This window comes from Paramisgurnus dabryanus, chromosome 10 (assembly GCF_030506205.2).
Source record: "Paramisgurnus dabryanus chromosome 10, PD_genome_1.1, whole genome shotgun sequence".
Taxonomy (NCBI): domain Eukaryota; kingdom Metazoa; phylum Chordata; class Actinopteri; order Cypriniformes; family Cobitidae; genus Paramisgurnus; species Paramisgurnus dabryanus.
Genome location: NC_133346.1, coordinates 1,491,292 through 1,518,836, shown reverse-complemented (window position 1 = coordinate 1,518,836; position 27,545 = coordinate 1,491,292). Strand labels below are relative to the sequence as shown.

The window sequence follows — 27,545 nt, the reverse complement described above, 5'->3', positions numbered from 1 at the left end:
TAATTATTTTTCCAAGCTGTCTAATATGCAGATCATTTTCAACCCATTTTAGCCGATATCCTGTACCGATATAAGCTAGCAAAAACTGAAACTTGTTCCTCAGACATTTTATTTAAAAAAATAATCAAATTATTATTAATAAAAAAATATCAAACAGTATCTGTATTAATTTACAGTAAGGTTTTATTAGTAAACATTATTAGTTAATGCATTTACTAATATGAACAAACAGTAAACAATACAGTTTTCAGCATGTATTCATTCTTGTTAAAGGGTGAAAATTGGACTTTTTCCATGTTTAAGTGCTATAATTGCTTCTATCAACTAAGAAAACGTGAAATTTAGTTTTGGTAAACCATTCTCTGCAAACATGTGAAAAAATAGGTCGTTCAGATTTCGCCCGTTTTCTGATGTAGGTAGGTCTGTCACGGTAGCTACTTTTCATAAAAATAAATTTTCCAGAAATAATGGCGATAGTCGATAGTATTGCCTTTTTAAGACCATTTTATGTCACTTGTTAGATTTGACAATAAAATAGCGAAATAATGCAAGTACATCCTTTCTAAGAACACAAATTGACAACTAACATGAATTTTAAGAATATTAAGATAAACAATATGAAATATTAATATGAAATTGGAATTATTTAATTAATTAAATATTTAAAACATAAATAAATATTATAAAATATGCATTTAAATTTTAAACAGCTAATAGTGATTGTTCAGTGTAAATCCCAGCTTCACAGGGTTAACTGCTTTAGACAAGTGTTACTCTGATCACATCTGTCCGTGTATAATAGCTACACCGCAGATCTAAACACTAATGGGCGGTTTCCTGGACAGGGATTAGCTTAAGCCAGGGCTAGGCCTAAATTTAATTAGGAAATATAACTAGTTTTAACAAACATTCATTACTAAAAACAATACTTGGGTGCATTTTGAGGCAAAACAAAGATCACTGATGTATTTTAAGTAGGAAGCATAACGATTAATCGCGATTAATCTATAACAGAATAAAAGTTTTTGTTTACATCATATATGTGTGTGTGTGAACTGTGTATAATAATTATGTAATATGTATATATAAATATGCACACATGCATGTTTCATTTTAAGAAAAAATATATATTTATACATGAAGTATTTATATTTCATATAAATTATACACAAATATACAAGTGTATATACACGAAAACATTTCTTAAATATACATGTGTGTGCATTTATCTATACAAAGTTATTATACACAGTTTACACATACATGATGTAAACAAAAATTATTATTCTGCTATAGATTAATCGCGATTAATCGTTATGCATCCCTAATTTTAAGATATGTCAGTCCAAGTTGTTTTCAGTTTGGACAGCTCTTACATTAATTTTAGTCTAGGACTAGTTTAATCCCTGTCCGGGAAACCACCCCTAAATGTTATGGTTATGTGTCAGATGACTTTTTATTTCTATAGCTCTTTTCGTTGCCTCAGTTTTTGCATGGTCGCAACAAGCCTAGTTGTAGGTAGCAAGGCGAATTACAATAATACCGCCCCTTAATCTGCACTATCCAACAACAGCACTGCCATTTAGTGCAGAGAGAAAGAAAGAGAAATAATTGACAGCACAATTGAGTTTCAATTTTAACAAACCACCATCATTGCGATCATTGCTTGCATTTCATCAACTCATTTGCACTTTAAAGGACACACCCAAAAACCAAGCTAAAACTTTACATAAGCACTCACATAAGACTTATTGTACATCTTTAAAAAAATCTCATAGTACGACCCCTTTAATGTTAGTTAATGTCAATACAGTTATTCATGTTAGTTCATGGTGCATAAGTTAATGTTACAACGCTTGATTTTAAAAATGTATAGACACACATGAATGCACGCACGCAAATTAATAACTATGAAATTTACAAACTAAGATTAATAAATGCAGTAGAAGTATTGTTAGTTTATGTTAGCTAATGCATTAACTAATTGTTTACAAATACAACCTTATTGTGTAGTGTTACCAATAAAACATAACTGACTGTTTGTGTATTTGACAGTTTAAGGACAAGTAGATGCAAATCAAAACTTTCTGTACGACAGCTGGTGTCTGTGCAAGTGCTTCGGGTGTGCATGCTCATGTGTGCGAGTAAAATCACATGACATGGTTTAAAACTTCTGTGATGGTGAATAACAGGAATGATTGTGATAGAGATTTATACCCAATATACGCTGTTAAATTGGAGATTAGGGTTAGGGTAAGTCGGGAACATGCAGCAATATTATATACAATGTACCAATCTCTGTGTAAAAGTTACAATGTGGATCCATTGTTATTGTTTATGATCTAATAGTCTACACCCCAGCTGATCATACAAACTTCCATAATCAAATGTGATGAGTTCAAATCTGTCTGTCGAGATATTGTCATCGACTCTCTGTTGTCTAAAATTAGCATCATTATTAATTATCTGGTGACAAACAGCTGTTGTCTTGCTCTTTGTGCACTTCTTTTCTTCCCTGTTGTCTGGGAGATTATCAGCATCCCTCCAGCGCTTGTGTTCTCCTTCACTGTGTGTTTGTGTGCTTGTTAATAATCACTGTCAGCCGCTCAATAAATACGGAAACAAAACGAGATTTCAGTCTCACGTCTGCTGAAGCTCCTTTAACACAACATCTGAGAAATGAACCGTGAAGATCCGTTACTAAAAACGCATTAAGCTGACGTCCTAACAGTACAGCATCCGAGATACACGTAGAGGAAAATCTTAAATCTGATACCGGACGCTGCAGTGATGTACTGTATTAAAATAATATGATTATAGTCTCTATCTGAGCTAAAGGTTTGTGGAGCCAAATACGTTTTAAAATATCTGAATGGTAAGAAAATAAACATCAGCAGAGGAGACTGAAGATGTGTGGTGGTGTCATTAAAAGCCAAACATTCTGGCCTTGGGTAAGAAATATACACACAAATGACCTGACCCAGTAACCATGTGTGAGTGTTTTGAGTTCAGAAGAAATACGTCAGGTTCATCAAAAATGAACGTCTGTCTTGTCTCTGCATGTTGTGAAAGCAAACATGACCGAGCATGAGATGTCATACTGTAACTGTACTGACAGATGTCACGTACAGAGTTCACGAGAAACAAGATTTACATACCTCTGTGTTCAAAACTTTATTTCGTGAGAATTATAACACACACCTGATCACGATGCATTGGTTTTGGGGTCCTGTGGCCAAACGTCCCAGCAGTGATTGGTAAGCTCGGTCCGCAACCGCGAATATATGAGGAGGTAAAGATCTCTTCTCGTGACATTTATACCGTTCTGAAACCTGAGATCACAACATCGAATCAATGATCACATTATAAACCTTTCTAGAGGCTCCATATCAAGCTGAAGAAACATCAATTCTTACCTCTCGTTCATAGATTGAAAGATATTTAAATGGGTTAACCGCTACCAATATATCTCCGATGTAGGTCTGAAAAAACACATAAAATTCAATTAAATCCCTCAATAATAAACTAGTCCTGATAAATTCAAACAGCAGGATTAGAAAATAAACATAAGCACAAACAGAACAGAAAAAGAGCTGCCAGATAAACCAATAATGACACTACTAGTTCACTTCAGACTGCTGGTTAATGTTGGAATTATTGTTATCTTCTGAGTGCTAAATAATTATAAACTGTTGATTTACTTCAACCTGTTGGCTATAGATTGCTGGTTAATTTCAGACTATCTGTAACCTTTAAACTGCTGGTTTACTAGATTGTTGGTTTCACTTCAGTCTGCTGGCTAATGTTAGACTGCTGGTAAATTTTAGACTATTGGTTTACTTTAAATTGGTTAACTGGTTAGACAGCTATTTTTCATGCTGGTTAACGTCAGACTGTTAACCTCTAGTTTACTTCAGATTGGTGGTTCACTTCAGCCTTAGATAGCTGGATAATATCAGACTATTGGTTAACTTTAAACTGCTGATTAACTTCAGCATTAGACTGCTTGTAAATTTCAGAATATTGGTTAACTTTAAACTGCTGGTTTACATCAGATTGTTGGTTCACTTTAGCCTTAGACTGCTGGTTAATATTAGACTATTGGCTAGTTTAAAACTGCTCATTAACTTCAGACTGCTGGTTAACTTCAGCCTTAGACTGCTTGTAAACTTCAGAATATTGGTTAACTTTAAACTGCTGATTAACTTCAGACTGCTGGTTAACTTCAGCCTTAGACTGCTGATACATTTTTAGACTGTTGGTTAACTGCTGGTTAACTTCAGCCTTAGACTGCTGGTTAATTTCCGACTATGGTTAACTTTAAAGTACTGATTAACTGTAGACTGCTGGTTAACTTGTACAGACTGCATTTTTTTCTTGCTGGTTAACGTCAGACTGTTGATTAACTTAAGACTGCTGGTTAACTGTAGTTAACAGAAAGTGTTGTCTTGACTTACATAGATGTGATTTTGTTTAAATCGTGCCGTCAGCAGCTCCAGTAAACTCTGCTCGTTCAGTTCAGAAAGATTCGCGAGATCCTCCGGCAGTTTCTTCTCCATCTTCTCCTCAAATAACACGCGCGTGAACTTCAAGTATTTAAAGATCTTCACATCACAAAACAACCACTCGTATCACACGAATCACGATCAAACTCTGCCACGCACGAGGATCTGCTGACACAGCGGTCTCTCTCTCTCTCTCTCTCTCTCTCTCTCTCACTCACTCACTCACTCACTCACGAGTCTCTCTCCGCCCATAGCCGCATCATTGTTAACTCTTTCCTTTCATTTTTTTCCCATTTAATTTATTAATTACTTCAACTTTTACCCAAACCCTATTATTATTTTGTTATTATTATTAAAAAATATATGTTTTACCATTTCCTCCAAAGGCTAAAGAGTCAACTTTAAAAGAATGTATCAAATTTATAAAAAAAAATCTATTATCAAGATTTCATTTTGATTTGAATAACTGTGTCTTTTGTGAGACAAATGTAAAAAAATTAAGATCACGTTTTTCTTAGTGTTTTTGGAGAGATGTTCAGAGTTGTTAAATTAGGTTAAACTTATATACAAATCCTACAAATCCGATTTTACACTTTGATGAATACAAGATAATTTGAGTAAGCCTCTCTTTTATTGTTTTTTTATTATGATGTTATTATTAATTCATTTTTTTATATATATAATTTGTTTCGATGTTGAGTTTGTGCTCTTATTTTGTATTTTTGTCATTTCCAATTACTTGTATGCTCAACCAAAGGCTGATCGATACTTATATATACTTTGTTATAATCACATTCTTTGATTGTTTGTAAAGTTGAAGTTATTAATAAAAAATATGATTACAACAACGAATATATACATATCGATTAGCCTTTGGCTGAACATACTACTAATTACAAATTACAAAAATACAAAATAAGAGCACAAACTCAATTGAGCAAATTATAGAGGAAAAAACAAATAATATCACAAAACATTTAAGAGGCTTACTCAAATTAACTTGTCTTTATCAAAAAGTAAACTCAATTTAAGGGTTTTTTATTATTAACACATTTTAAGGGTCTGTAATCTTTTAAATAAAATAAAACACGTAAATGATTGTATTCAGATAGCCTACTGCGAAACAGTCTGCGGTGTGCTAAATTTTGTCATATGACGTCACTGTTTTGAAATGACGTTACCATTGGGAAATAAAGAAGTTTTTAAAGAAACATTTGTAATTAAATAAGAAGTCAAGAACGATGTTAAGATTAAAAATGTGTCAGATTCCATTCCATCACACTTCAGGTCAAGGTCAGATTAATGAGAATTTCTCAACAGAGGCTACAGATGATTTAACGCATTTAGCACATGTTAGTGTTACCAAAATAACTAATCAAACTTATCAGGTTCACCACAACCAAACTTAACATAACTTAACATAACATATGCTCTAAATTTATTATCTCTATGGGACATATCTGTCTAATATTACGAATGAAATAGACTGGAATAACCAAATAATTTTCATAACTTTCCAGCATGCATCTGTCAGGGGTGTGTTTTATGAAAATAGGTCACCACAGGTGTGGATGATACCTTCATATCATGTTCATGTCATTGAGAAACATCATCTGTAATAAAGCAGATTAAACTGTTTGTTTGTGAATTAATCATTTACATAATGATGATGTTTAACATGTGACCCAAATAAATCAATGTGACTATTTTACAAAATGAGACACTAACTTAAGACACTTTAGGTTTTTATTTTATTAATAAAATCTCTCATTACATTACAAAACACACAGCAACAGCTTTGATATAGTTGTTGTGACATTAATACATCATTTTATTAAGAACTGTAAAGTCACAGACTTCTGTTGTGATTCAATACATTTATGATGAAACTCAGACGTCTCCACATATAAACAAAGGATGTTTGTTTAGCATGCTTTACTGAACTCATCTTATAAAGTAAACATTATATCAATAAACCAACAAAGTTTCTATTACTTTTAAAACATAAACAGGAATACACGATAAAGAGATATAAAAGCACACATGACATTATGTACAAACAGGATGTTGTTGCAACAGTGAACATCTAGTTTATTTCAATATCATTGGTTGGCACCGGCTTTCGTTCGCTCTTTTTGTTTTTCCTGAAAATACAAACATTTCAATGAAATATTTTCTCATGCATTTAAAAGATCAAGCCCTATTCCAGAATTAAACACAATGATAACTGCATTATCAATGATCTGTTCATACTCACTTATGCAGGACAAACATCACAATACCAGAAATGACTGCAGCGGCAAACACAATAGCACCAACAACACCAACAATCAATCCTGATAAACAACATACACATGTTAGAAAAGTGTGATGATGATGCAAACACATTAACATTGGTTAATGACATGTGTAGTAAATGATATGTTAAATGTTAATGTACCTGCATCAACAGTTTTTTGGTCTGGGCTTGGAGCATCAGACAGCTGACGTCCAGATTTTGCTGTAAAATAATAAAGTCATAAACACTTTCAGACAGACCTCTGCTGGACAAAACAAGTACAGACAAAACTGCTCAAACCCCAAATCAAATACACGTCAGCTGATGTTATGTTGGGGACGTAAATCAAACTCAATCCTGATTAAAACTACTTAATGTTTACCAAAATTCTAGGATTTTAACAATTTAATTGCCAAGTTTATAAAAGATGTCACTGATTTGGGAGAAAAACACACACAAAGACTTATTTTTAATATAAAAAGTGATTGTGGACTGGATTTTTCCTTTTCTTGGCATGTCAAAGATTATTAACAACATTGGCTTTGATGCATTTTTTGTTTTTGTGCCACTGACTTCCATTATAAGGACATTCTGATTGCAAAGCCATGACATCATAATCATGGATTCCTTGTTGTTGGTGGTTTTCCCTTTTGGGAAGAGGTTAAATTGGTCATTTTAACTGTTGATCAACAGGTGGCACCATTAACCCTTTAGATAGGTCTGTGCAAAAACAAAGCTTAGTTTCTGGCTTCAAAATCAGTGACATCATTTATGAACTTGGCAATAAAAGAGTTAGAACATTTGTAAACATTTAGTAGTTTTGATCGGGACTGAGGTTAATTAACAGATTTAAAAAAATAGTTTATATTTAAATTAGATTTTTTATTTATTTTAGATAAATAAGAGGTAGGGTTAATATAATAAATAATTCTTTACTATATGTACTGCATACATGATATTGTGTGTATATGTTTTAAAAGGTAGTTTGTATAAAAATGCATTTGTTATTTTTATTACATATCATTGCAAGTTTTTTTTTACGGTTTAAACTATTTCTTTTTCACAGTTATATATGTTTTTAGTTGCATGATCACAGCACCCATAAGCCACTCACAATGGGAACTTACAGTAGAGTTAAATTATTCAAAGAGAGAAGTGATAAAAACTGACCGGCACACATTTTCTGACATTCCTCTTTGCTATCAAAACGATTGCCGTTCCCCTGACAGCCTCCGTAATGGAAAATACGGCAGATCTTTTCAACACTGTCAAAATAAAACATAGGAATCATGCCGTAGCAGTTGCCTCTGTCCTCGGGTAGAGAACACACCAGATCTGAGAAACAAAACCAACACACATTATTAACAAATGTACAGTCAACAAAGGCTATTTAATTTAAATACAGACAAAGGTGTTATACCGTCACTTGGATACATCTCATCGTATTTTGGTGAGCAGGCTTTTAAACAGTCTTTATCACTGTCAAAGCGGTTGCTGTTTCCACCCTCTCCTTTATAGAAGAAGGGCGTACAGACTCCTAACTCAGGGTTATAATGAAACTTCAGTTGCTTTTCTCCTCCGGTGCCCTCATGCATGGGATCTGTGCACATTGGACCTGAGAAGAAAATGTATTATGTGCTACTTCATAAAAAGCAAAAATAAAGAAAGGATGTGTCTTTTTACTTGTAAAGGTAATCCAGGCCTTACCCTACCAAAATTACCTTTAACTACAATTAAATCCTAAAAGCCATGGTTTATGTGGTAAAAGCATAGTTTTTCTAATAGTGATTAATACACCCAAAAACATGATTGCTACACTTTTACCACAATAACATGGTATATTTCTGCAAGGGTAGTAAAGCAGGTAAATGTTTTATTTATCATAGACAAAGAAAACAGTGAAACACTTCCTCTAAAGTATTGAATAATATAAAGTCAATAACTTACTGTTTGTTGAAGCGTTGGCGATCCATCCACATGCCAAAAACATCAAAAGAAAACATACCTGAGAAATCATTTTGATTTTTTAAAGATTTTACTTTAGTCCTGCGGTGTGAACTTTCAGCAGATTCAGTTCTGTACCGACTGTATTAAAGTGTTCATGTCCGGCTCGTCCTTTAGACTCTCTTATCAGCACAGTTTTTATGATGGGGTGTGTTTCTCTGTCATTCAGGCCAGTTTCAGTCATAAAACATCACAACGGTTTTGCTTATGGACTACGCACAGTTTCATATGAGTGTTATGGCTTTAACCCTCACCCAGAAACTTATAATCTTAGGGAATTTTGAGAAATGATTCATTTGGACCAGAGGAACCAGTGGCAAGAGCTAAAATGTGTGATACTATGAACGATTACATTTTAAAACATTTATTTTGTGTAAATTTCATTCCTTCAGAGATCCAGACTTATAGAAAAACATAAACTACAGATACTTTATATGCATAAATCTAGTGAACATCGATCATGATGAATGCTAAATATAATTTAAAGATGATTTATTTGGGACAAATTTATTAAAGGGGAAAGTCTATTAACAAGACTTTTTTTAAGATGTCAAATAAGTCTTAGTGTTTAAGCTTAAAATACCATATAGATGGTTTCATCTGACGTACGTGCGGTGATGCGATTACATGTCTGGACTTCCGCCCTCTGTTTGTGTAGTGATCTGACTGCTAAAATAAACTCTATAACAAATACCTCATCGAAAATTAAAATTCCTATGTAATCTACATGTTTATTATAAATAAACTAAAAATACTTTGTTATTATTGATTCTTAGCGGAGTTTAACTTAAGCTACGTGTGTTCCACGAAAGCAGTTTGTTTATGTTGTTAGCGCTAAAACAGTCTATAATAGATCATTTATTATAGCATGTCAAAATTGCCACGTTGTATGTGTGAGACGTTTTTAGGTGTGTCCTTTAAAATGCAAATGAGCTGATCTTTGCCCTAAATGGCAGTGCTGTGACAGGATAATGCAGATTAAGAGGCGACATCCCCTTCTGACATCACAAGGGGAGCCATACTTCAATAAGTTAGTTTTTCACATGTTTGCAGAGAATGGTTTACCAAAACTAAGTTACTGGGTTGATCTTTTACACATTTTCTAGTTTGATAGAAGCACTGGGGACCAAATTATGGCATTTAAACATGAAGTCAGATTTTTGTTATATGTCCCCTTTAAGCTTTACTGCTACTGTTTCTTTCATATGCTTAAGAAGTTTACTATATATTTACTATAAATGTATTTTGTCATATATGCCATTATCTGTTTATCTGTTGTAAATAAAAGTTTGTAGGACTGACACAAGTGAACTAAGTTCAGGGTCATGGCTTTATTTTGAATAAATATTCAGAATATAAAGTGTATTCAAGCACATAAAAATCCCCTATTTAAAAAAGATGATTTACTAAGCTCTTGATCAGAGAAGCACATGTAAAGTGATTAAATGAAATGACAGTAATAAATAAAAAATAAACTAACGCAGGGCGCCATCTAGTGCCGCAGAAATGAATAGACAACTAAACATATAAAAGTTTACATTGTGGATCATTGATTTTGTCCTGTTTGGATTCACTTCAGCAATATCACCTGCATGCTCTGTCAAGTAAAGGTATTACAATCATATATTAAAGTAGATTATTTTAATCTTTTGTTTTAGAAACGTAGTGTCGTAGTCCTTGTGTGACATGAGATCCCAAAGCATTGCTCTCTACAGACCAAACATTTATCAGTGTTGTCATTCTGTAGCAATGAGTTTGCTGATGTTGTGCAACGGAGAGCATAACAGGGAACCGGGTGTTGTGGAAAAACTCTCAAAGGATCATAAATGAGAAGTTTAATGAGACTCTGAGGAATAGAAATGAAGATGCACCATAACAACAAAACCAGTAAACATTGGTTGCTCTTAAAGTACAAACCTTGATTTACAAAAATGTATATTGCTATTAAAGCAGCTCTATAAATTACATACAAAATTGAGTATAGCAAATAGGTTGACCTCTTTGTAAAAAATATGTTAAGTTGCATAAAAAGTTGCTGTCTTTTGTCTAAAGGTAAACAGCATCAGAAGCCTTTAGGGATTCCCAGGTCCACATGTTTCCTAAGCATTAAAATTCTGGAAGATTTCAGCCACCTCAACCCAATTCCTGAAGCAGGCAAGACCCTGATCCCGGATCTGTTTTCTCCCCTTGTCAGTGATAACCTGTCCATTCTCCTTCACTATCACCAGCTTCGGTAAAGCTGTGATGTTGTATCTCTTCTTCAGTTCACTGGAAAGAGAAGAAAAATATTCAAGATGTCAATCATTCAGCTGATAACCACGCATAAATTTATGTATTTGACATATAAGATGTCTGTGAATGATTTTTTATCAATCAAAATTTGACTTCATCTTCTATTAATTAATATTATGTCATAAAATTAAATGCACAATAAACATAAAATTAGGGCTGCATAACAACTAATCGTTTGCAGAATAAAAGTTTTTGTTTACATCATATATTTGTGTGCATTGTGAAAAATAATTATGAATATATAAATACACACACGAATTAATAATTTTAAGAAAAAAATCTATTTAAATATTAAGTATTTATAATTATATATAATATAAATTATTTATTAATATAAAATGTATATACACACATGCATCTACATATTTCTTAAATATATACTTACATCTGTGTGTATTCATTACACAGTACACACACACACACACACATATATGATATAAACTTTAATTGTGCAAATGAATGGTTGCGATTATTCGTTTTGCAGCCCTAGTAATGTATATACATTTTTATATTTATATAAAAGTATAATCACTTAATATATAATTTTTATCTTAAAATTATACATGCATGTGTGTGTATTTATGTATACATAATTATTAGATACACACACATATGATGTAAACAAAAACGTTTATTCTGCAAACGATTAGTTGCGATTAATCAGTATGCAGCCCTAGATAAAATAATGAAAATTCAATTAAATAAAATAGTATTTTATATTAAAAGATGAAGTTGTGGCACATTAACTTTCCTAAAGTATTTCATATCAACCACATAGCCTACTGTATTTAAAATGTCCAAGTGTTCAGTACAAGTGGTTGTGTTTCATTGCTTAATTCATTAAAAAAAAGTTAGGAACATCACAGCAGTTTGCACTGACACTACACACACTTTCTTTATTTAAACATAATCCTCAAGATGTTTTGTGTGCATTAACCCTCTTAAAGGGGATTACTGTAGCACTTCGCACCAGCACGAGCTTTGGGACAATAACTTACATGCAATACATAAATGTACATAAAAATCTCAATGCCAACTCACTGTTTATATGGATCTGACCAGGGCAATGCCAGCCAGTCCCCGTGCATGTCAATATAATACTCCACCATATCTTCAGTGGATTTATCCGACGATATAAACACGATTTCAAACTGCGCAGGCGGTTCTCTCTCCTCCACGAGCTCCGTGTAGAAATCACACAGTAGAGGTGTAAAATCCCGACAGGGTGGACACCATCCGGCGGAGAAATACAGCCCGACCACTTTATTTCTGAGAGCTTCCTCTGGATCCACCAGATCTCGCTCTTTATTCACGAGTGTTCGTCCTACAAACACATCTACCATAGTTGAAGATCACAGGTGAGCGGGGGTCGGGATTTAAATGGCTTAATTACTGTTAGGATCCCGTTAAATGTCTTACAGAGTGTCTTCTGTACGTTTAAGACATGAATAGCACTAATGCATAGCGATATAAGTGAACTCTGGCAAACCTTCTGACAGCATTTACAAATCACTTCCTACTATGACGACGGTTTGTCTCATAAATATTAATGACGCGCAGTTACGCGCTCCTTCCGATTTGCTGCCCGGTACTAAGCTGGCTTGGCTCATGAATATTAATTGAACGCTCTGAATGAGAAGTCATTTTTTTTCTTTTCTAAATGCTCTATCAAAACTACAGCACTAACACTAATGTTTAATGTATTATGCCACGAAACTGTCTCTGTATTTTGTTCAAAACAACATAAAACTTTCGGTGATTTGAGTGACATCCGACTCAACCAATCACAGCTCTGAGTGTGGTTGCCAGATTTACGTATAATGAAATCTCCGTTTTGAAATAAAAAGTTTTACAAATGTTGTATTAAGTAGATCTGCTTGTTCACATTACTCCAAACACGTTAATGTAAAAAATATGACATTATCATCAAAATATAACGACTTTATTCCCGTTAAATAAACGACTTTATTCCCGTTAAATAAATGACATTATTCCCGTTAAATAAAGACTTTATTCCCGTTAAATAAACGACTTTATTCTCGTTAAATAAACGACTTTATTCTCGAAATTATATTTATTCTGACTTTTTCTCGTTAAATAATGACTTTATTCTCGCATTTTAATGACTTTAATCTCGAGATGGTTTTATTTTTTATTTTAGCTTGGCCCTAATCCTACTTCGTAATACGACGTTTAAATAACAAGCTAAACAGTATTTTTTTGTTAAAGGGATAGTTCACTCATACATAGTTTTTTATTTTGATGAACACAAAATAACATATTTTGATAAATGATGGTAAAGCACACAGCTGATTGTAACCATTGACTTCCATAGTAGGAAAACAAATATTATGGAAGTATTGTGAAAAAAATAAGAAAGAAGATATATGATGGTAAGTACACAGTTGATGGTACCCACTGATTTCCATCATATTTGTTTTTCCTACTATGGAAGTCAGTGGTTACAATAAGCTGTGTGCTTACCATCATTTATCAAAATATGTTATTTTGTGTTCATCAAAAAAATTATAATACTGTTTAGCTTGTTATTTAAACGTCGTACTATGGAGGATTAGGGCCAAGCAAAAAAAAAAACAATCTCAAGATTAAAGTCATTAAAATGCGAGAATAAAGTCATTATTTAACGAGAAAAACTCAGAATAAATATAATTTCGAGAATAAAGTTGTGTTCTTTTGTGTTCATCAGAAAATTAAATTCATACAGATTTATAACAACATGAGAATGAGAAAACGATGGCAGAATTTTCATTTTTGGGTGAACTACCCGGAAGTATAAACTAGTGCTTGGAAAAGATTAATCGCATACAAAATAAAAGTGATTTTTTTGATTAATATATGAGTGTGCCCTGTGTGCAATTATTATGTATATATAAATACACACGCATTCATGTATGTATTTAAGAAACATTAGGGGAAATTAATTTAAAATTAATAAATTTATATTTTTTAATATTCTATATTATATATTAACAATAAAAATAGATATATAAATTAAAATGTTCTGAAATGTATATATGTATGTGTTTAAATATACATAATAATTACACACAGTACATACACATATATTAGGCAAAAATGCACTTTTATTTTGTATGCGATTAATCGCGATTAATCTTTTTTTCCAGTACTAGTATAAACATCTTACACCATAATGTTAAATATTTTATATGGAATATGTTAAAATAGTTTGAATAAACTTAATCTTGATATTTAAATAAAAGTTACTTAAACCACAAAAACAGTCATTCATTACTTAGTCATTCATCCAGCAATAAAAGTGAGACCCACAGAGTCAAAAATTCACATTAAGTTTTTTAATCTTTATAAGGATAGACTTACATATAATTATAAAAATTACTTAATGAATTAAGTAACAGGTTTTAAAATGTGTTTATACTTGAAATGAAAATAAAATGAACTATCTACATGTTAAAAAAGGACGAGAAACAGATTCGGCCGGTTACCTATGCGTGAAAGAACAGGAAAATTGAACTGTACATGTATCTGCAACAATCAAATTGCACTGCGTCTTTTTTTTATACAAAGTAACTGAGGAGCAACAGCATCTTAAAGGGAGCATACGCTCAATTCTCTCCACATAGCCAACAGTGTGCATTGATAGAAGACCATCTGTTATTTCGATATCTACAAGATCGATATGTTATATTTCAAACATGCACACGTCATAGCCCACATCACATTTCACTTCGTCCGAATCACGTAAGGCTGTTTCTTTGTTAAATATGGCACTCTTCATAGAAACAAACTCATTTGTCCTGTAGCAGAACAGAAGTACTGTGTCTCAAATAAGGATATGATCCCTTAAATGCTGTTTAACACTGGTACCTTGCCTCTCTATTGGCACGCCACACACTACAACACCAGTGCATTTGATCTTATAGATTAGAAAATAAAATACATCGTTTAACCTTTTGTTTTTCTTTTAAATGGATTCAAAACCAGAACAGAAATGTCACAATTAGCAACACAATAAACATAAACTTTCAACAAAAATAAAAAAAGACAAGTACACATGCATCACACTAACATACGATAACAACTCTACTCATATCATGCAAAAAGAACGGTCTAATTGTCATATTGTTTATCTTTTTAAATTCCCACGTCGACCTGACATCAAAACACAGTACAATACTACAGTAGGTACATGTAAAAGGCCAATCCTTGAATATGTCTTTTCTAAGATTTACCATTTGCATATTGACACGTCCGTTTTCCATTTTGATTAAGACACGAGCCTACCAATGAAGATTTGGTAAGTACATATGTAGATGTAGTGAAGATGCATACTGCTGTAAGAGACAAGTTCGCCTCTTAATAGTGACCTAGCTTACATTTTAAATTTAGACCAACAGTCCTGATTTACAGCACGGTACTGTAGCTGAGGTCACTTCATCTGATGACCACTGTTGCTGTTTTTTTGGTAAGCCGAGCAGGCCGCCTGCATTCAAGATTCAAGGTCGAAACTAAGATAGTGAATCACAAACAACTTAAACATAAGACGAGCAAAGGACGCTGGGTAACTCATCAAAACCATTAACAAATACTGAATTCACACACACCCCAAAATATATTTTGCATAGAAAGTATAAATCCTATTTGTAGATTTCATGGCAATTGAGCACGTTTAGTTTCTTACTTATATTGTAAGTACTATTGAGTACACATCACGGACATATTTGTACTGAATTGAATAGATAATTGCTAAAATGTGTTACAGTAACAAAAACACAATTATTTGCATGTTACAGTAAAATGAGAATCTGTGCTCAACTGTGATGAAAATGATGCCACAATGTACAAAATCATAGGGCTGCGTAACGATTAATCGCAACTAATCGTTTGCCAAAAGAGTTTTTGTTTACATCATGTGTGTGTATAATAATAATAATAATAATAATAATAATAATAATAATGTATATATTTATATATTAAGCATTTAAACTTAATTTATATTTATAAATATAATATATTTCTTATATACATCTATGATGTAAACAAAAACTTTTATTCTGCAAACGATTAATCATGATTAATCGTTATGCAGCCCTATAAAGATTATGCAAATAGGCTTCATGCAAAGTATATTTTGTGGTTGATCCCAAATTGAATTAGGACCCATCTCACATCAAAAACAGAAAACCGGCTTGCTGTCTGACCTTCCGCTTAAAGACAACAGAACAGCATCACGTGTCTTAAGTGTTAAAATACAAAAAACTTAATGAAAAACAGATGCATGGCATGGGTTTCTTTCAACTGTAACATTTCTTAAAAGTGGGGGGAATCGAGTCCAATAAAAACATACAAACCATTTACAGACAAAACACAGAGTTAAAAAAAGATACAAGAACCGGAAAAATGTCGAGGCACAAACGTCGAGGCTCTGAACAGAGAATCTGAGACAGTAAATCTCCCAAAGGCTGATAGATACAGTAAGTCACATAAAAACAGGGTGAAGAAGAGTTTGCAACAAAATTCCTAAATACTTTTCTGTTATTGCATCAGCTATCTAACGTCACCTCTTCAGGATGCAGCACTTTGTGCAATATGTGCAGCATCACTAAATACTTTGGGGAATTGGGTAACCGTCCACCAGAATGCAGTACGAGCCAAAATCTGTCGCTGAAAGACAATGAACCCATTCTTCTGCGATAATACCCAAGAGAATTTGCAAACCTATCTGAAATTGTCATAATAACTAACGGGCATTCTTCATACACGTAATGAAGCCCACGAAGTGAAATGAAACTCAAAATGTTTACATATTAACATTCAGTTACAAAAATGGTGGTAATTCAGTCAAAACGAACACGAGAACTGAATAAGCGCTTCTCAGATTTTGAAAATTTAGTGCTTATGATAACAAGAGCTGCATTAGCGTTTACGAGTGGTGATGATACAAAACGTAAAAATGATGATAATAAAAATAATACAAGACGCTGGGGTTTCATCCACAAACGTTAGCGGCGCCCGTGTACGCAGTTCTCTCTGGCAGGGGTAACCATAAGTTCTAGAAGATAGAAGGGCTTAAACTAAACATATCTGGCAACCTTCTTATCGGCAGTCGCGCAATAACTGCAAAGGCATCAAGGACATTTGATTCTGTTGCACGACAGATTGTCCGGCTCTAGTCTGGCTTGTTTACAGACAAGAGGACGATTTCCTCAGGCTGCCAGCTTTCTGCCCTTCATCTCCTGGCACTAATACACACAGCAGCACATGCTTTAAGACATCCCAGACGTCTCTTGAATTATTCAACCAACGCATTTTTGATTTCTCCCCATAACGGACCCAATAAGCCAATGAAAAACTTGCTACTAGCTTGATTTCGGCACGTAGAGACTTGCATCGGAAACCCCAACGCATCCCAGATTTTCACCAGACAAACATGAGTGAATCAAACCTCTGGTTTTATGATGAAAATGATGTGTCTTCATAATACGCACTGGTACCAACAGGAACGGGAAACGCTTGAGGCGGACCTCCGAATGTTAAGCTACGTGTATGTTGGGGGATGTGAAGTCCTGCTATTCGTTCATCGACCATAGTGGTAATCCAAAGTTCCACGGAAATATCCATAATTCCATTTCCAAGAGATGTTACGAGAAATGTCCGAGATAAGTTTTGGCAAAGTTTGTGGATCACATGGTACGTGAGATTCCTCCCCTTTCCCCGCAAACGTTTCGCCGCCTACGATGTTTTCACCAGGTCATAGACGTAAATGTGAAAGTCGTCATCGAACTTAATGAAGTAGACGGATGGTTTGGCTTCCACCTGATGGATAACCATGCCAGTTCGTTTAGAGCCGTCCTCTTTGGCGTATTCCACCTGCTTCCCGACGAGGCTGTCCACGACTTCCCCCGGCTCACGCTCCGCTGGGGGAGAATCATCTGCAACGTAACAAAATAAGAATTAATTTGACTTATCCAACATAAGACTGGTAGCTAGTAGTGGTGTAACAATACATCGATATGGGTCGATGCATCGATTCAATTTCTAACAATACGATGCATCAAGGCCACACATAAAATATCAATATGCAGTAACTCTAACGTCCATATACGCATTTCCTCCAAAGGGTGCATTTTAGTTTATTTTCGTGTGCTAGTGTCAGCAAATGAATGCAATGCAGCAACAAAGCGGTCGTAGAAGCGAAAACACAGCGATTAAGCTATTGGACGCAAATAGTGGGTTTGGGAATATTTTGTATTTGGAAAATGGATCGGAAAAACAGATTGGCAGAAAACCCTAAAAACTTGAGACTAAACACTGTTGACGTCATAAGCTTGATTTGATTAAATTTTTTCCATCATTATTTATTTTTCTTTATTTAAAAAGTGTATTTTTTTCTAAGTTTGTTATTTTTAAATGTCCCGAATGGGACAAATAATTTTTTTAAAGAGTTTAATTAAATGTTCATGTTATATATTTTGGATGCATTCGTGAGTTATTAAAAAAACGTAACTGCTAAGGTGCGGTTCACATTGCGCCTCTAAATCCACGCAGAAAACGCGACCATCGGTGGGTTCTTGTCACATGACCTGGGAGCGATTGGGACATTCTAGAAAGTTGAAATGTTTTTAATTTGATGCGGCCGCGCCTGGAAAAAATCGAGCGTGTCGCAACCACGTGCGCGTCTCTTCCTTTTTGCAATAACGAACTTGAGCGCGCAAAAGACGCAAAAGTATCAATAAATTAATCGAATCAAACCGTAATTGCATCAACAAAACATTTGATGTATCGGCAAACATCGAATCGCTGACGCAGATAACCGTTACGGTATTGTATCGCAATTAATTGCCGATGTACAACCCTAGTAGCTAGTAGGGATAAAAAGATTAACCGTGCAAATGCGCGTTTTCTCAATGAATGAATTTAAATGAATTACGGTGAAATTCCAGTACATCCCAAAGCCAGGGGGCGCTCTCATGCAGAAAATTCCTTTGTGCCACAGAAGAAGTAGTATTACGAACGCTATTTCTAGATTTTAATGGGACACACGATTAATCGTTACATCCCTAGTAGCTAGCTAGTCAGTTAGCATGCTAACGCCTCTGACAGCCTACAAAAACTCTAAAACAACGATTAAATGAACATACTGGAGTCTGGCATGATCCTCAAATCTCCATCTTTATAGTCGTCCAGCAGCTGGTACATGTAAAGGACAGGGTCTTTCTCATATGTGATATAAAACCATGTGTTCATGATGGGCGCTCGGGCCAGGACCATGCCTCTCCACTCGTTCTTAGTGCCGTCCTCCGTCTCGAACATGTGCTCCACGGCTTTACCTATCATAGTGTCAGCCAGGTGGGCGTCGCTGATGCGTGTCGATGCTGAAAGAAACAAGACACATGATGAGGAAAACCATCCAATCATTTGTTAAATGCACCCCTAAATTCATTTTCTTTAAAACACTAAAATAAAATTCTCTGTCATCCTCCACCACAAAAAATGTCAATTGTTAGTCTTGTGCTTCAAACTGATTGATTTATTGTTTTGGACGCACCTAGTCTGTCTGGTAGGACCTCCAGGCCTTGCACCCTCTCATCTTTGTGCAGCTCCAGGCCGTAGACGCAGTCAAAGCCGTCGTATTTAATCAGATAGAGCGACGGGTTGACGGGCACCTGATCTAAAACCGTTCCTTTCCACTGCGACGCCGCACCGCTGCCCTCCTTCCAGATGTGTTGGATACGACAGCCCACTATATTCCGTCTGGGCTGCGCCACAGCTTTAGTCGGCCCTACGGTGGTTTTGTGTTTCCTGTCAATCACATATAAGCATCAGTTCATAACTCCTATAGTAGATTTTACATTTTAATAATAAAAAAAGACATGCAGAGACTGAAGCCTCGGTTATACATGCATCTCAGACAGTTTAAGTACGCAATAAGGATGTGCGGTATCGCAAATAAGTCACGGCTAAAGTGTTGTTAGGCATGATGCAAAGCAGAATCAATGAAACCCCTTTAGTCGTGACTTATTCGCAATACAGGACAGCCTTGAGTACCGTTTTGCATTTATAAAATGGTTACAATACAATATAAAGATTAAAGCAAAAAGAGTATCAATGCAACTTTCACGAGCTGGAAAAAAATAGTCCTTGACCGACTGTGAACCGCAACAAAATGTTTCACATCTGTTTAAATTGCTAAAGGTGCTGTGCAGTGATACGCATAAGCATTTATTGTAGTGGTAATAAGTTTAATAAGTATTTCTGGAAATGTATCATGTGAAATCAGTGATTAAACACATAACAACATCTACAGTATATTGTGGTGAAGATGGTTTTTGATTTACTTTCAACATTTACATGCTTTACGAGTTAAAACCATTTAAAACATGTATGTAGCGAGAGGTATCACATGTTTCTAATTAAGTCTGCATTCCTAAATGGCGGTTTAGTCCAGGGCCACATGACTAACTGTTGCAGGTCAGAAAGGTGCACGCGCTGGTGACATCCAATCAAACGCACAGGCGGTAAACTACTGTTTTTGCAATTAATTTTGCATTGCACTAGAGATGAAGCCGGTCGTAAACAACACATCTCGGGTTTAAATAACCCGGTCTTCACCCAGGCGCTGCCAAAACGATTTACGAGTAAATGCATCTCTCAAAAATGCTGCTTTAAGGGCCGCGCTCTTTGTTAAACGTTTTTCACAATATTTCATTTCATCCCCTGAGCAAAATGAATCATAGAAGCGTCACGCAAACCAAGACATAAAACTGGACGATATGTTTCTGATATACTAAATTCCGATCAATACGGTATAAATCAGAAAAAGGTTTGAATGTTAAAAAAACCTTGGGAAAAACGTGCAAAGAATGCCCGTAACCAATCTTTCTTTTTATCAATTTGCTATTATAGTAATATTTGGAAAAATACAAATAAATAGCCCAAGTTAAAGTGACCCTAAAACTTTTAAACGGTAGTAGACTATTGAATACGATTTTGTAATTGTATAGCAAACTACATAATGATATATTAGGTTAAATTATTGTCCAGTCCTACCAAGACGAAATGGTGCACTATGATGATGTCACATTCCTGGACAAAATAATGCCAAGGCTGGAACTTTGATGTGGGCGGTCCAATCGATGTGGGCAGTGGCCCATATTTACTACTACTACTAACCATAGTATAAGAAAACTGTGGTGCTTGCACCCTAATAAAACATGGAAGAAGAAATACTTAAATAATGCTGACAGGCTAAAAAAAATAAGCCAAAAACCCACCTGGTTATGACATCATTGGTTAACAACTGTATAAAAATAGTAGTTATGCATTGGACTGTTTTTGTTGTCTAAGCAATACGTTTTGATGGTTGGCACCTGGAAAGCCTTCAAGAGATTTCTTTTTAAAACAGAAAATACTTTTCACACCACTCTCAACACTGAATAAGTTTAAAGTGAACATGAAACAGCATTCATAACCTGCTTTACTACTGGAATATAACATATTTCTGAATGAAACTGTGTAGTCAACGAGATATATACTTAAAAAAAAATTTAGTGCAGGCTTGATTTTATCCATAAGGTATTGATTGGATGGTAAAATGTGGAGATGGACTGAAAAATTAACTCTAATAATCACATAGAGGGGCAGTTTCCCGGACAGGGATTAGACTAGTCCTAAACTAAAATAAATATAAGAGCTGTCCAAACTGAAAACATCTTCCACTGACATATCATAAAATACATGAGTGCCCTTTGTTTTGCCTCAAAATGCACACAAGTAATGTTTTCAGTAAGGCATGTTTGTTAAAAATAGTTATATTTCCTAATTAAACTAAGACCTAGTCCTGGTTTAAGATAATCTCTGTCCGGGAAACCACCCCAGAAAGTGCTAAAACACAAACACTTACTTATGAGAATTCTTCTTCTTCATCATATTTGCAGAGACACCAGCATGCCCTGCAATTGCACAAAAGCTAAAGTTTAAATTAAAAAAATATTAGCATACAATATATTTAAAACAGAATTTAGCTTTTACTTTCAAATAGGGCTGCAACAACTAATCAATCAAATCAATAACAAAATTTGTTGTCAACAAATTTAATCATCAGTTAGTTGGTTAAAAAAACACGGAACACTGGTTAAAAAAGGTTTAATTTTATCCTTTAATATAAATTAGTTTATATAAAGTTAGTTAGGTTTAAAGTTGAAAATTAAATTGAGTTTGTTAATCTGTGAAAAAAAATGTATTCACCAGCACATCCCTGAAGGTTCAATTACTTTTGTTTATTTATATTTTGACATTTAAAGATGTTTTAAGATTTAAAAGCTGCACAAACTTTATTTAAGGCTTAAAACATCTAAAATATTATATTAGTAAAAATAATAATTTAGTGCCTATAATAAGTGAAAAATCTAAGTGAGATAATATTTTATGTTTTTATGCAATAAGTCGATTAATCAGGAAAAATAATCGCCAGATTAACCGATTATAAAAATAATCGTTAGTTGCAGCCATACTTTTCTAAAGACTTGTAGACATAAATAAGTATGTAGTATAATAGTATGTAGCCTCTCAAAAAGTGTACTAAACACAAATCAAGCAAGCGGACTTATGCAAAAAGAGAAAGAGAGGTGGTACCTGTATCAGGTCTGGCTCTCTGGGCTGTGTTCTTCCCAAATGGGGTCTTCATTCATCTGTGTGTGGACGGGCAGCTCAGCTGCCACACTAGGGTGATAAGATCAATTGTACTCTTTCTAATGTGTAAAAGAGTGTAAAGGGGAGGGGTTTAACTTAAAAGGGGCGGACACAAAAAGGCTGGCATGAAATATAGCCCCCTCGATGCCCGTCTGACACTGTTTAGTGTTGAGTGGGCAGAACCGGTTGTGTCAGCCCACTCAGGGCCTGAGCTGAGTGATGATCCAGACTCCCACTGAAAGATCTTCAGCAACCTGAAAATCAAAGTACAGCAAATTAAACGTTTGTTAGCCCCTGTGGGAATGTAAATGGTATGGTCATATTTTAATTAGTCAGATAAATCTCCTTTCTGGGAAAGCGATGAGTTGTGGCAAAGGACCTCAATGAGAGTCAAATTACATGCCATTCTTCAAAGTAAAAGAGTCAGCTGGGTTATTGTTTCATACCAGACTGAAAGATTCTGTAAGTCTTCAAGATTCATTCATGTTACTGCAGTAAATTACCTCGATAACTGATAACTCAAGTTAGCACTAGCTACAAAAGAAAACTAAAACCACATCTGTGGATCTAAGCTGAAAGGAAAGCTATTTATTTCTTCATTTATTCAATTATCAGGGTTTCCCGCAGCACATTTCAGTTCAGGCGGCCCGCCTAAGCATGGAAACCCTACCGCCTTAACTAGGTCGTCCAGAAAAATAAAAAATAAACAAATTGCTGCACAAAAGGCCGTCAAGTGCATCTCGGAGAATAGCGTGTACGCGATTCACACCGCAAGAGTGCACGCGCGCCACACAGCCAAAATGAGAAAAACGTGGTCCGTCACTGTCTGGAGGATAACTAGCCAATTGATAAAACATCTCAGAGAATTGCGCGGACGCGATTCACACCGCAAGAGTGCACGCGCGCCACACAGCCAAAATTAGATAAGACGTGGTCCATCATGTCTGGAGGATAGCCAGTTGATAAAACGTGTGTCCGTGAGAACTGTAAGTGATCTTATGTTCTGAGTTTAATTAAGCCTGTTATTGTATTAGTCTATAGTCTTGCGAATTGAAAGTAAGTGAGCTTGTGATTTGTTGTTTGAGCAACCTGCTAGCTAGGTTTCACATGCCTGTTGATTAGATATAACTGTTGATCGCTCTTGCTCACTTTATTTATGTGCATTATTTACATGCTTTAGTAGTTACACTCCTTTAAGATAATGTAATTAATAGTGGGAAACAATCCGTTTTTACAATTTTTGCGCCATCTATCATAATTCGCCAGTCATTCTACAACATCTGCTTTAGTTTGTGTTTATTAACCCTTTAGTTTCACTTCATCACGCAGCTATTCCCATTAGAGGTATCTGTTAAAAACATTTCATTCATTAATAATCTGGTATGTGTTCATTTTCTGTCATAGTTTCTTCAAAATGAAGTTTTATTTGAGTGCTTTAAATAAAAATATTTTAATTTTCATCATGACGCATACAACCCGCCCCTTTGATTGGCACGCCCTCTGCCCCGCCCACTCGCCTTACCCTACCACCTTAACTAACAAATTTTCTGTGGGAAACCCTGATTATGGACCCAAAAATCTTTTTCTGATGTCCTTAACTTTAAAAATACCAAATAAACCAAAGCTAATTTACTAATTTGGTGGCTTAAATACCAATGCAAGGCCTCCAAGTTTTAAAACTTTTTTCCTAATAATTTTCTAGTAAGTGCAGATTTTAGAATTCTTACATCCGTATCGCTGTTTCTTCCTCATAAATGTGCAGGTAAAAATGAAAATAAATATTTGTTCTTTGAAGAGTGGCCCCTCTTCATTTGTTGGGTATTATTGCTTCTGGTTTGTGCATTTTAATTTCACAGAATTCCTACAAAGTAGGAAACTTCACCTCCATAATACATGGTTATTTTCTATTATATAAAAAACATGAGTAGACTGATATTTCTGATGTCTGGACTCTTATCAACAAAGGTTTAGGAAAATATAAACTGATGTTTTAATGTACTGGTAATAAATAAATTCTCTAAGAAATGATTTTAACTTTTGAGTGAAATTTGCTCAAATGTTATTAAACAACACAACAAACAAAACTACTGAAGGTTTCTTCACTCGACTCATTACACTACAGCAGATGAAACAGCCAAGCTCTGTTAGATGAACTAAGACTGTCCAACTATATTTAAAACCAGAACAGATTTAATTGAACAGTACACCGCACAACAATATGGTGCGTAACGCAATCCGAATGCAATATTTTTCAAGAACAGAGTTCATTTGGTGGTAAATCAGGCATTCTTTAAACATTTTCCACTCTTTATTTGTAGGTTCTGCTCATCTCTTTTCTAATATTTATCTTATTTGAGTAGCTCTCATAAAACAACATGCTGCAAAATCAAAAAATATCTCTTTATATTTTGCATATAGAGAATAAAACCCAAATAAGCATATTTCAATAACTTTATCCATTACTATCTGGATGCTGATTATATTTTTATTTCTTATTCCCAATTTGATTAAGTTTGAAAAGTGATTCTAATTTTTTGCTATGTACCAGTAAAAATAAAAAGTAGGCCTAATGAAACGGATAAATGCAGTAAAGCCAACACACCCACAAAGCATAAATAGTTCACAACTTATATTTCATGTCTTCCACAAGAATTGGGAGTAAAAAAGTCCAAATGTTAAATACTTCATCATAAAAGCAGCTTTGGATAAAAGCATCTGCTAAATATATAAATGTACCGTTTGATTTTTATGAAAATTTTTCACAATGAATACATGCACACAAAACATGCTTGAAATTGTTGGAGTAAGATGTTAACCGGACACATTTAATAAAAATCATGCATTTAACCTTACACACTTGACTATTGTATTATATTCTTGTGTACACAATTTCCAGTATACACAACACAACCCTAAATTTATGATAATGGCTCCTCAATGCTGTCAAACTTTTGTCTATAACAAGCATCATATATTGCATTAAAAACCTACACATGGATGATGGAGCAATTTTGTATATGCATTATTTCAAGTGTATGAAAATCGAATATTTTCGCTGTAGAAGTACTGATCTGTATCAAATGATGGCCAGTGGCTGCTATAATGACAGCATCTGACGACAATGAATACAATTAAAGAGAAAGCATTTACAGCTCAATGATGCAGGAAAATTGTGCGATTCAATCCTATTTCATAACACGATTTTTAACAAAGTAAACCGGGACATGAAAAGAAGTATGTTACATGCAATAGTAGACTTAATAATGCACAATTTATCCTTATCAAATATCATTATACCAATGATTCTAAAACATGTAACGTCAACAAAGAAGTATAAGTTGTAATACATTATCTTTGAACATAACTAACTACAATGGAAAGATGAGCATATGGCCATGCTTTGCTTCATTGGGGTTGGGTGAAACATGAAAATATCCCAAATCATAACATAAAAACATGCTTAAATCAAAACCACCCATTTTCAAGCACCTAAACCCAGCACAATGCCTTTTTCTTCTTGTAATCTCACTTTTACAAACCTAATTGATTCATTAATCCTCCAGAGGTGTCCTACAAAACTCTTCAGCAGACTGCCATGAAATACAAATGAACCACCGCGCCCCCCTCCAAACCAAACACCCCCATCCCCAAATGATGTATGACAGTGGTGCTCATGAAAATCCAGCAGACTTTCTTAATGCAACCTGATCAGTGAGCATCAGATGAGACTTCATCATTCACATTAATTAATTCAAGACCTTACATTTCAGATGGCCAGAACCTTCAACAATGCAGTGAGATCAGTTGGCCAGATTGGGTTTCACTGCTGCCATTAACAAGCAAACCTGCCAGTTGTCTAGTTATCTTACCAATATAAACTATATAAACACACATCCATAACGTTAAATCTAAGCATCAAAGCATTTTCAAAGACAAAAACGAGCAAAATACTCCTTGCAGACACATAATAGCTACCTGACAGACAGATCAAACCCATTACAAACCATTTACAATATATTTACCAACCAAACGACTCAAACAAGGCTGCAAATGACCATAAACGCGCACGCTAAAGAGAAATACTTTGCAAATATATTCAAATTTGTCTAGCTAACTGACTCGAGCCTGCTAACAACCCTTATAAAGCATCAAACATTCACCACAAACGCACTCAAATACCTTGTTTTAAATGTTCAGAAACCACACAAACGATGCAAGGTGGTTATATGGCATATTAAAGAGTTTACGGTGATAAAAATGTGTCACTTTTGTGTCTAAACGCAGTGCAATAGCTCGCGGCACCTCAACGGCTCCGGCCGCCATTTTGGCTCAAGCTCTTATTTACAATCCCGCAGCAGAAACAAAGGAAGCGCAAGAAACAGAATTTCAACTGAAGCGTCTGGTTCAAGCCTCCCCACAGCTCGCCCCAAAAACCTATTTCATCACCCTCTGCACATTTCACCGACATCTTTGCGGATTTCGCTTGTTTTTATTCAAGTACAATGCATAAATGTGACATTAATGGCGTGGATGCTCGCTTACCCCAATAATATTTTAGAAAATCACGCATATTGCGGCATAAAAATATTTCCACTCGAGCTCTGCCTCACTGTCTGTTCAATGAGCAGCGTTTGATGAGCGCGGCGGCCCCGACTGCGGCCGAGCTCCAGCCCTCCCTTCACCCGCTGCCAGATAGTGCTCCACCGGCGCTGACGTACGAGCCTTCCTGCCAAATAGTGCGCCGCAGATCGTGTTCTATCGTTTCTCCTCGGCTG

The 27,545-nt window shown here is 34.9% G+C and overlaps 4 protein-coding genes across 7 annotated transcripts in view; all 4 read right to left on the bottom strand.

Moving 5' to 3' along the window:
* Window positions 1–4,695, bottom strand: part of LOC135745737 (myosin-IIIb) — a 41,500-nt gene extending 36,805 nt beyond the window's left edge. For both annotated transcript variants that reach the window (XM_065264110.1, XM_065264115.1), the window contains exons 1-3: window positions 4,458–4,695; window positions 3,417–3,482; window positions 3,202–3,332 (exon numbers count right to left, since the gene is read on the bottom strand). In XM_065264110.1, the coding sequence (XP_065120182.1) occupies window positions 3,202–3,332; window positions 3,417–3,482; window positions 4,458–4,559 (299 nt within the window). In that variant the 5' untranslated portion in view covers window positions 4,560–4,695. The remainder of the gene's footprint in view (window positions 1–3,201; window positions 3,333–3,416; window positions 3,483–4,457) is intronic.
* Window positions 4,696–6,233: 1,538 nt separating this feature from the next.
* Window positions 6,234–9,160, bottom strand: tfpil (tissue factor pathway inhibitor-like). Its single transcript, XM_065257806.2, has 6 exons — window positions 8,731–9,160; window positions 8,204–8,398; window positions 7,954–8,118; window positions 6,946–7,005; window positions 6,763–6,841; window positions 6,234–6,649 (listed from the first exon to the last, which is right to left on the bottom strand). Exons 1-6 carry the CDS (start codon window positions 8,798–8,800, stop codon window positions 6,592–6,594), a joined length of 627 nt encoding a protein of 208 aa, XP_065113878.1. The 5' UTR covers window positions 8,801–9,160; the 3' UTR covers window positions 6,234–6,591.
* A 939-nt stretch (window positions 9,161–10,099) lies between these two features.
* nxnl2 (nucleoredoxin like 2) lies at window positions 10,100–12,557 on the bottom strand. Its single transcript, XM_065257807.1, has 2 exons — window positions 12,121–12,557; window positions 10,100–11,055 (listed from the first exon to the last, which is right to left on the bottom strand). Exons 1-2 carry the CDS (start codon window positions 12,420–12,422, stop codon window positions 10,887–10,889), a joined length of 471 nt encoding a protein of 156 aa, XP_065113879.1. The 5' UTR covers window positions 12,423–12,557; the 3' UTR covers window positions 10,100–10,886.
* A 1,842-nt stretch (window positions 12,558–14,399) lies between these two features.
* Window positions 14,400–27,467, bottom strand: spina (spindlin a). Of its 3 annotated transcripts, none has more exons than XM_065264141.2 (6): window positions 27,313–27,467; window positions 22,714–23,024; window positions 21,983–22,031; window positions 19,628–19,881; window positions 19,221–19,454; window positions 14,400–18,011 (listed from the first exon to the last, which is right to left on the bottom strand). In XM_065264141.2, exons 2-6 carry the CDS (start codon window positions 22,763–22,765, stop codon window positions 17,812–17,814), a joined length of 789 nt encoding a protein of 262 aa, XP_065120213.1. In that variant the 5' UTR covers window positions 22,766–23,024; window positions 27,313–27,467; the 3' UTR covers window positions 14,400–17,811. The 3 variants fall into 3 exon arrangements, with proteins under 3 accessions (XP_065120213.1, XP_065120223.1, XP_065120232.1); XM_065264151.1 differs by lacking the exon at window positions 27,313–27,467 and adding an exon at window positions 26,950–27,276; XM_065264160.2 differs by lacking the exon at window positions 27,313–27,467 and adding an exon at window positions 24,498–25,323.
* Between the last annotated feature and the right edge of the window lie 78 nt (window positions 27,468–27,545).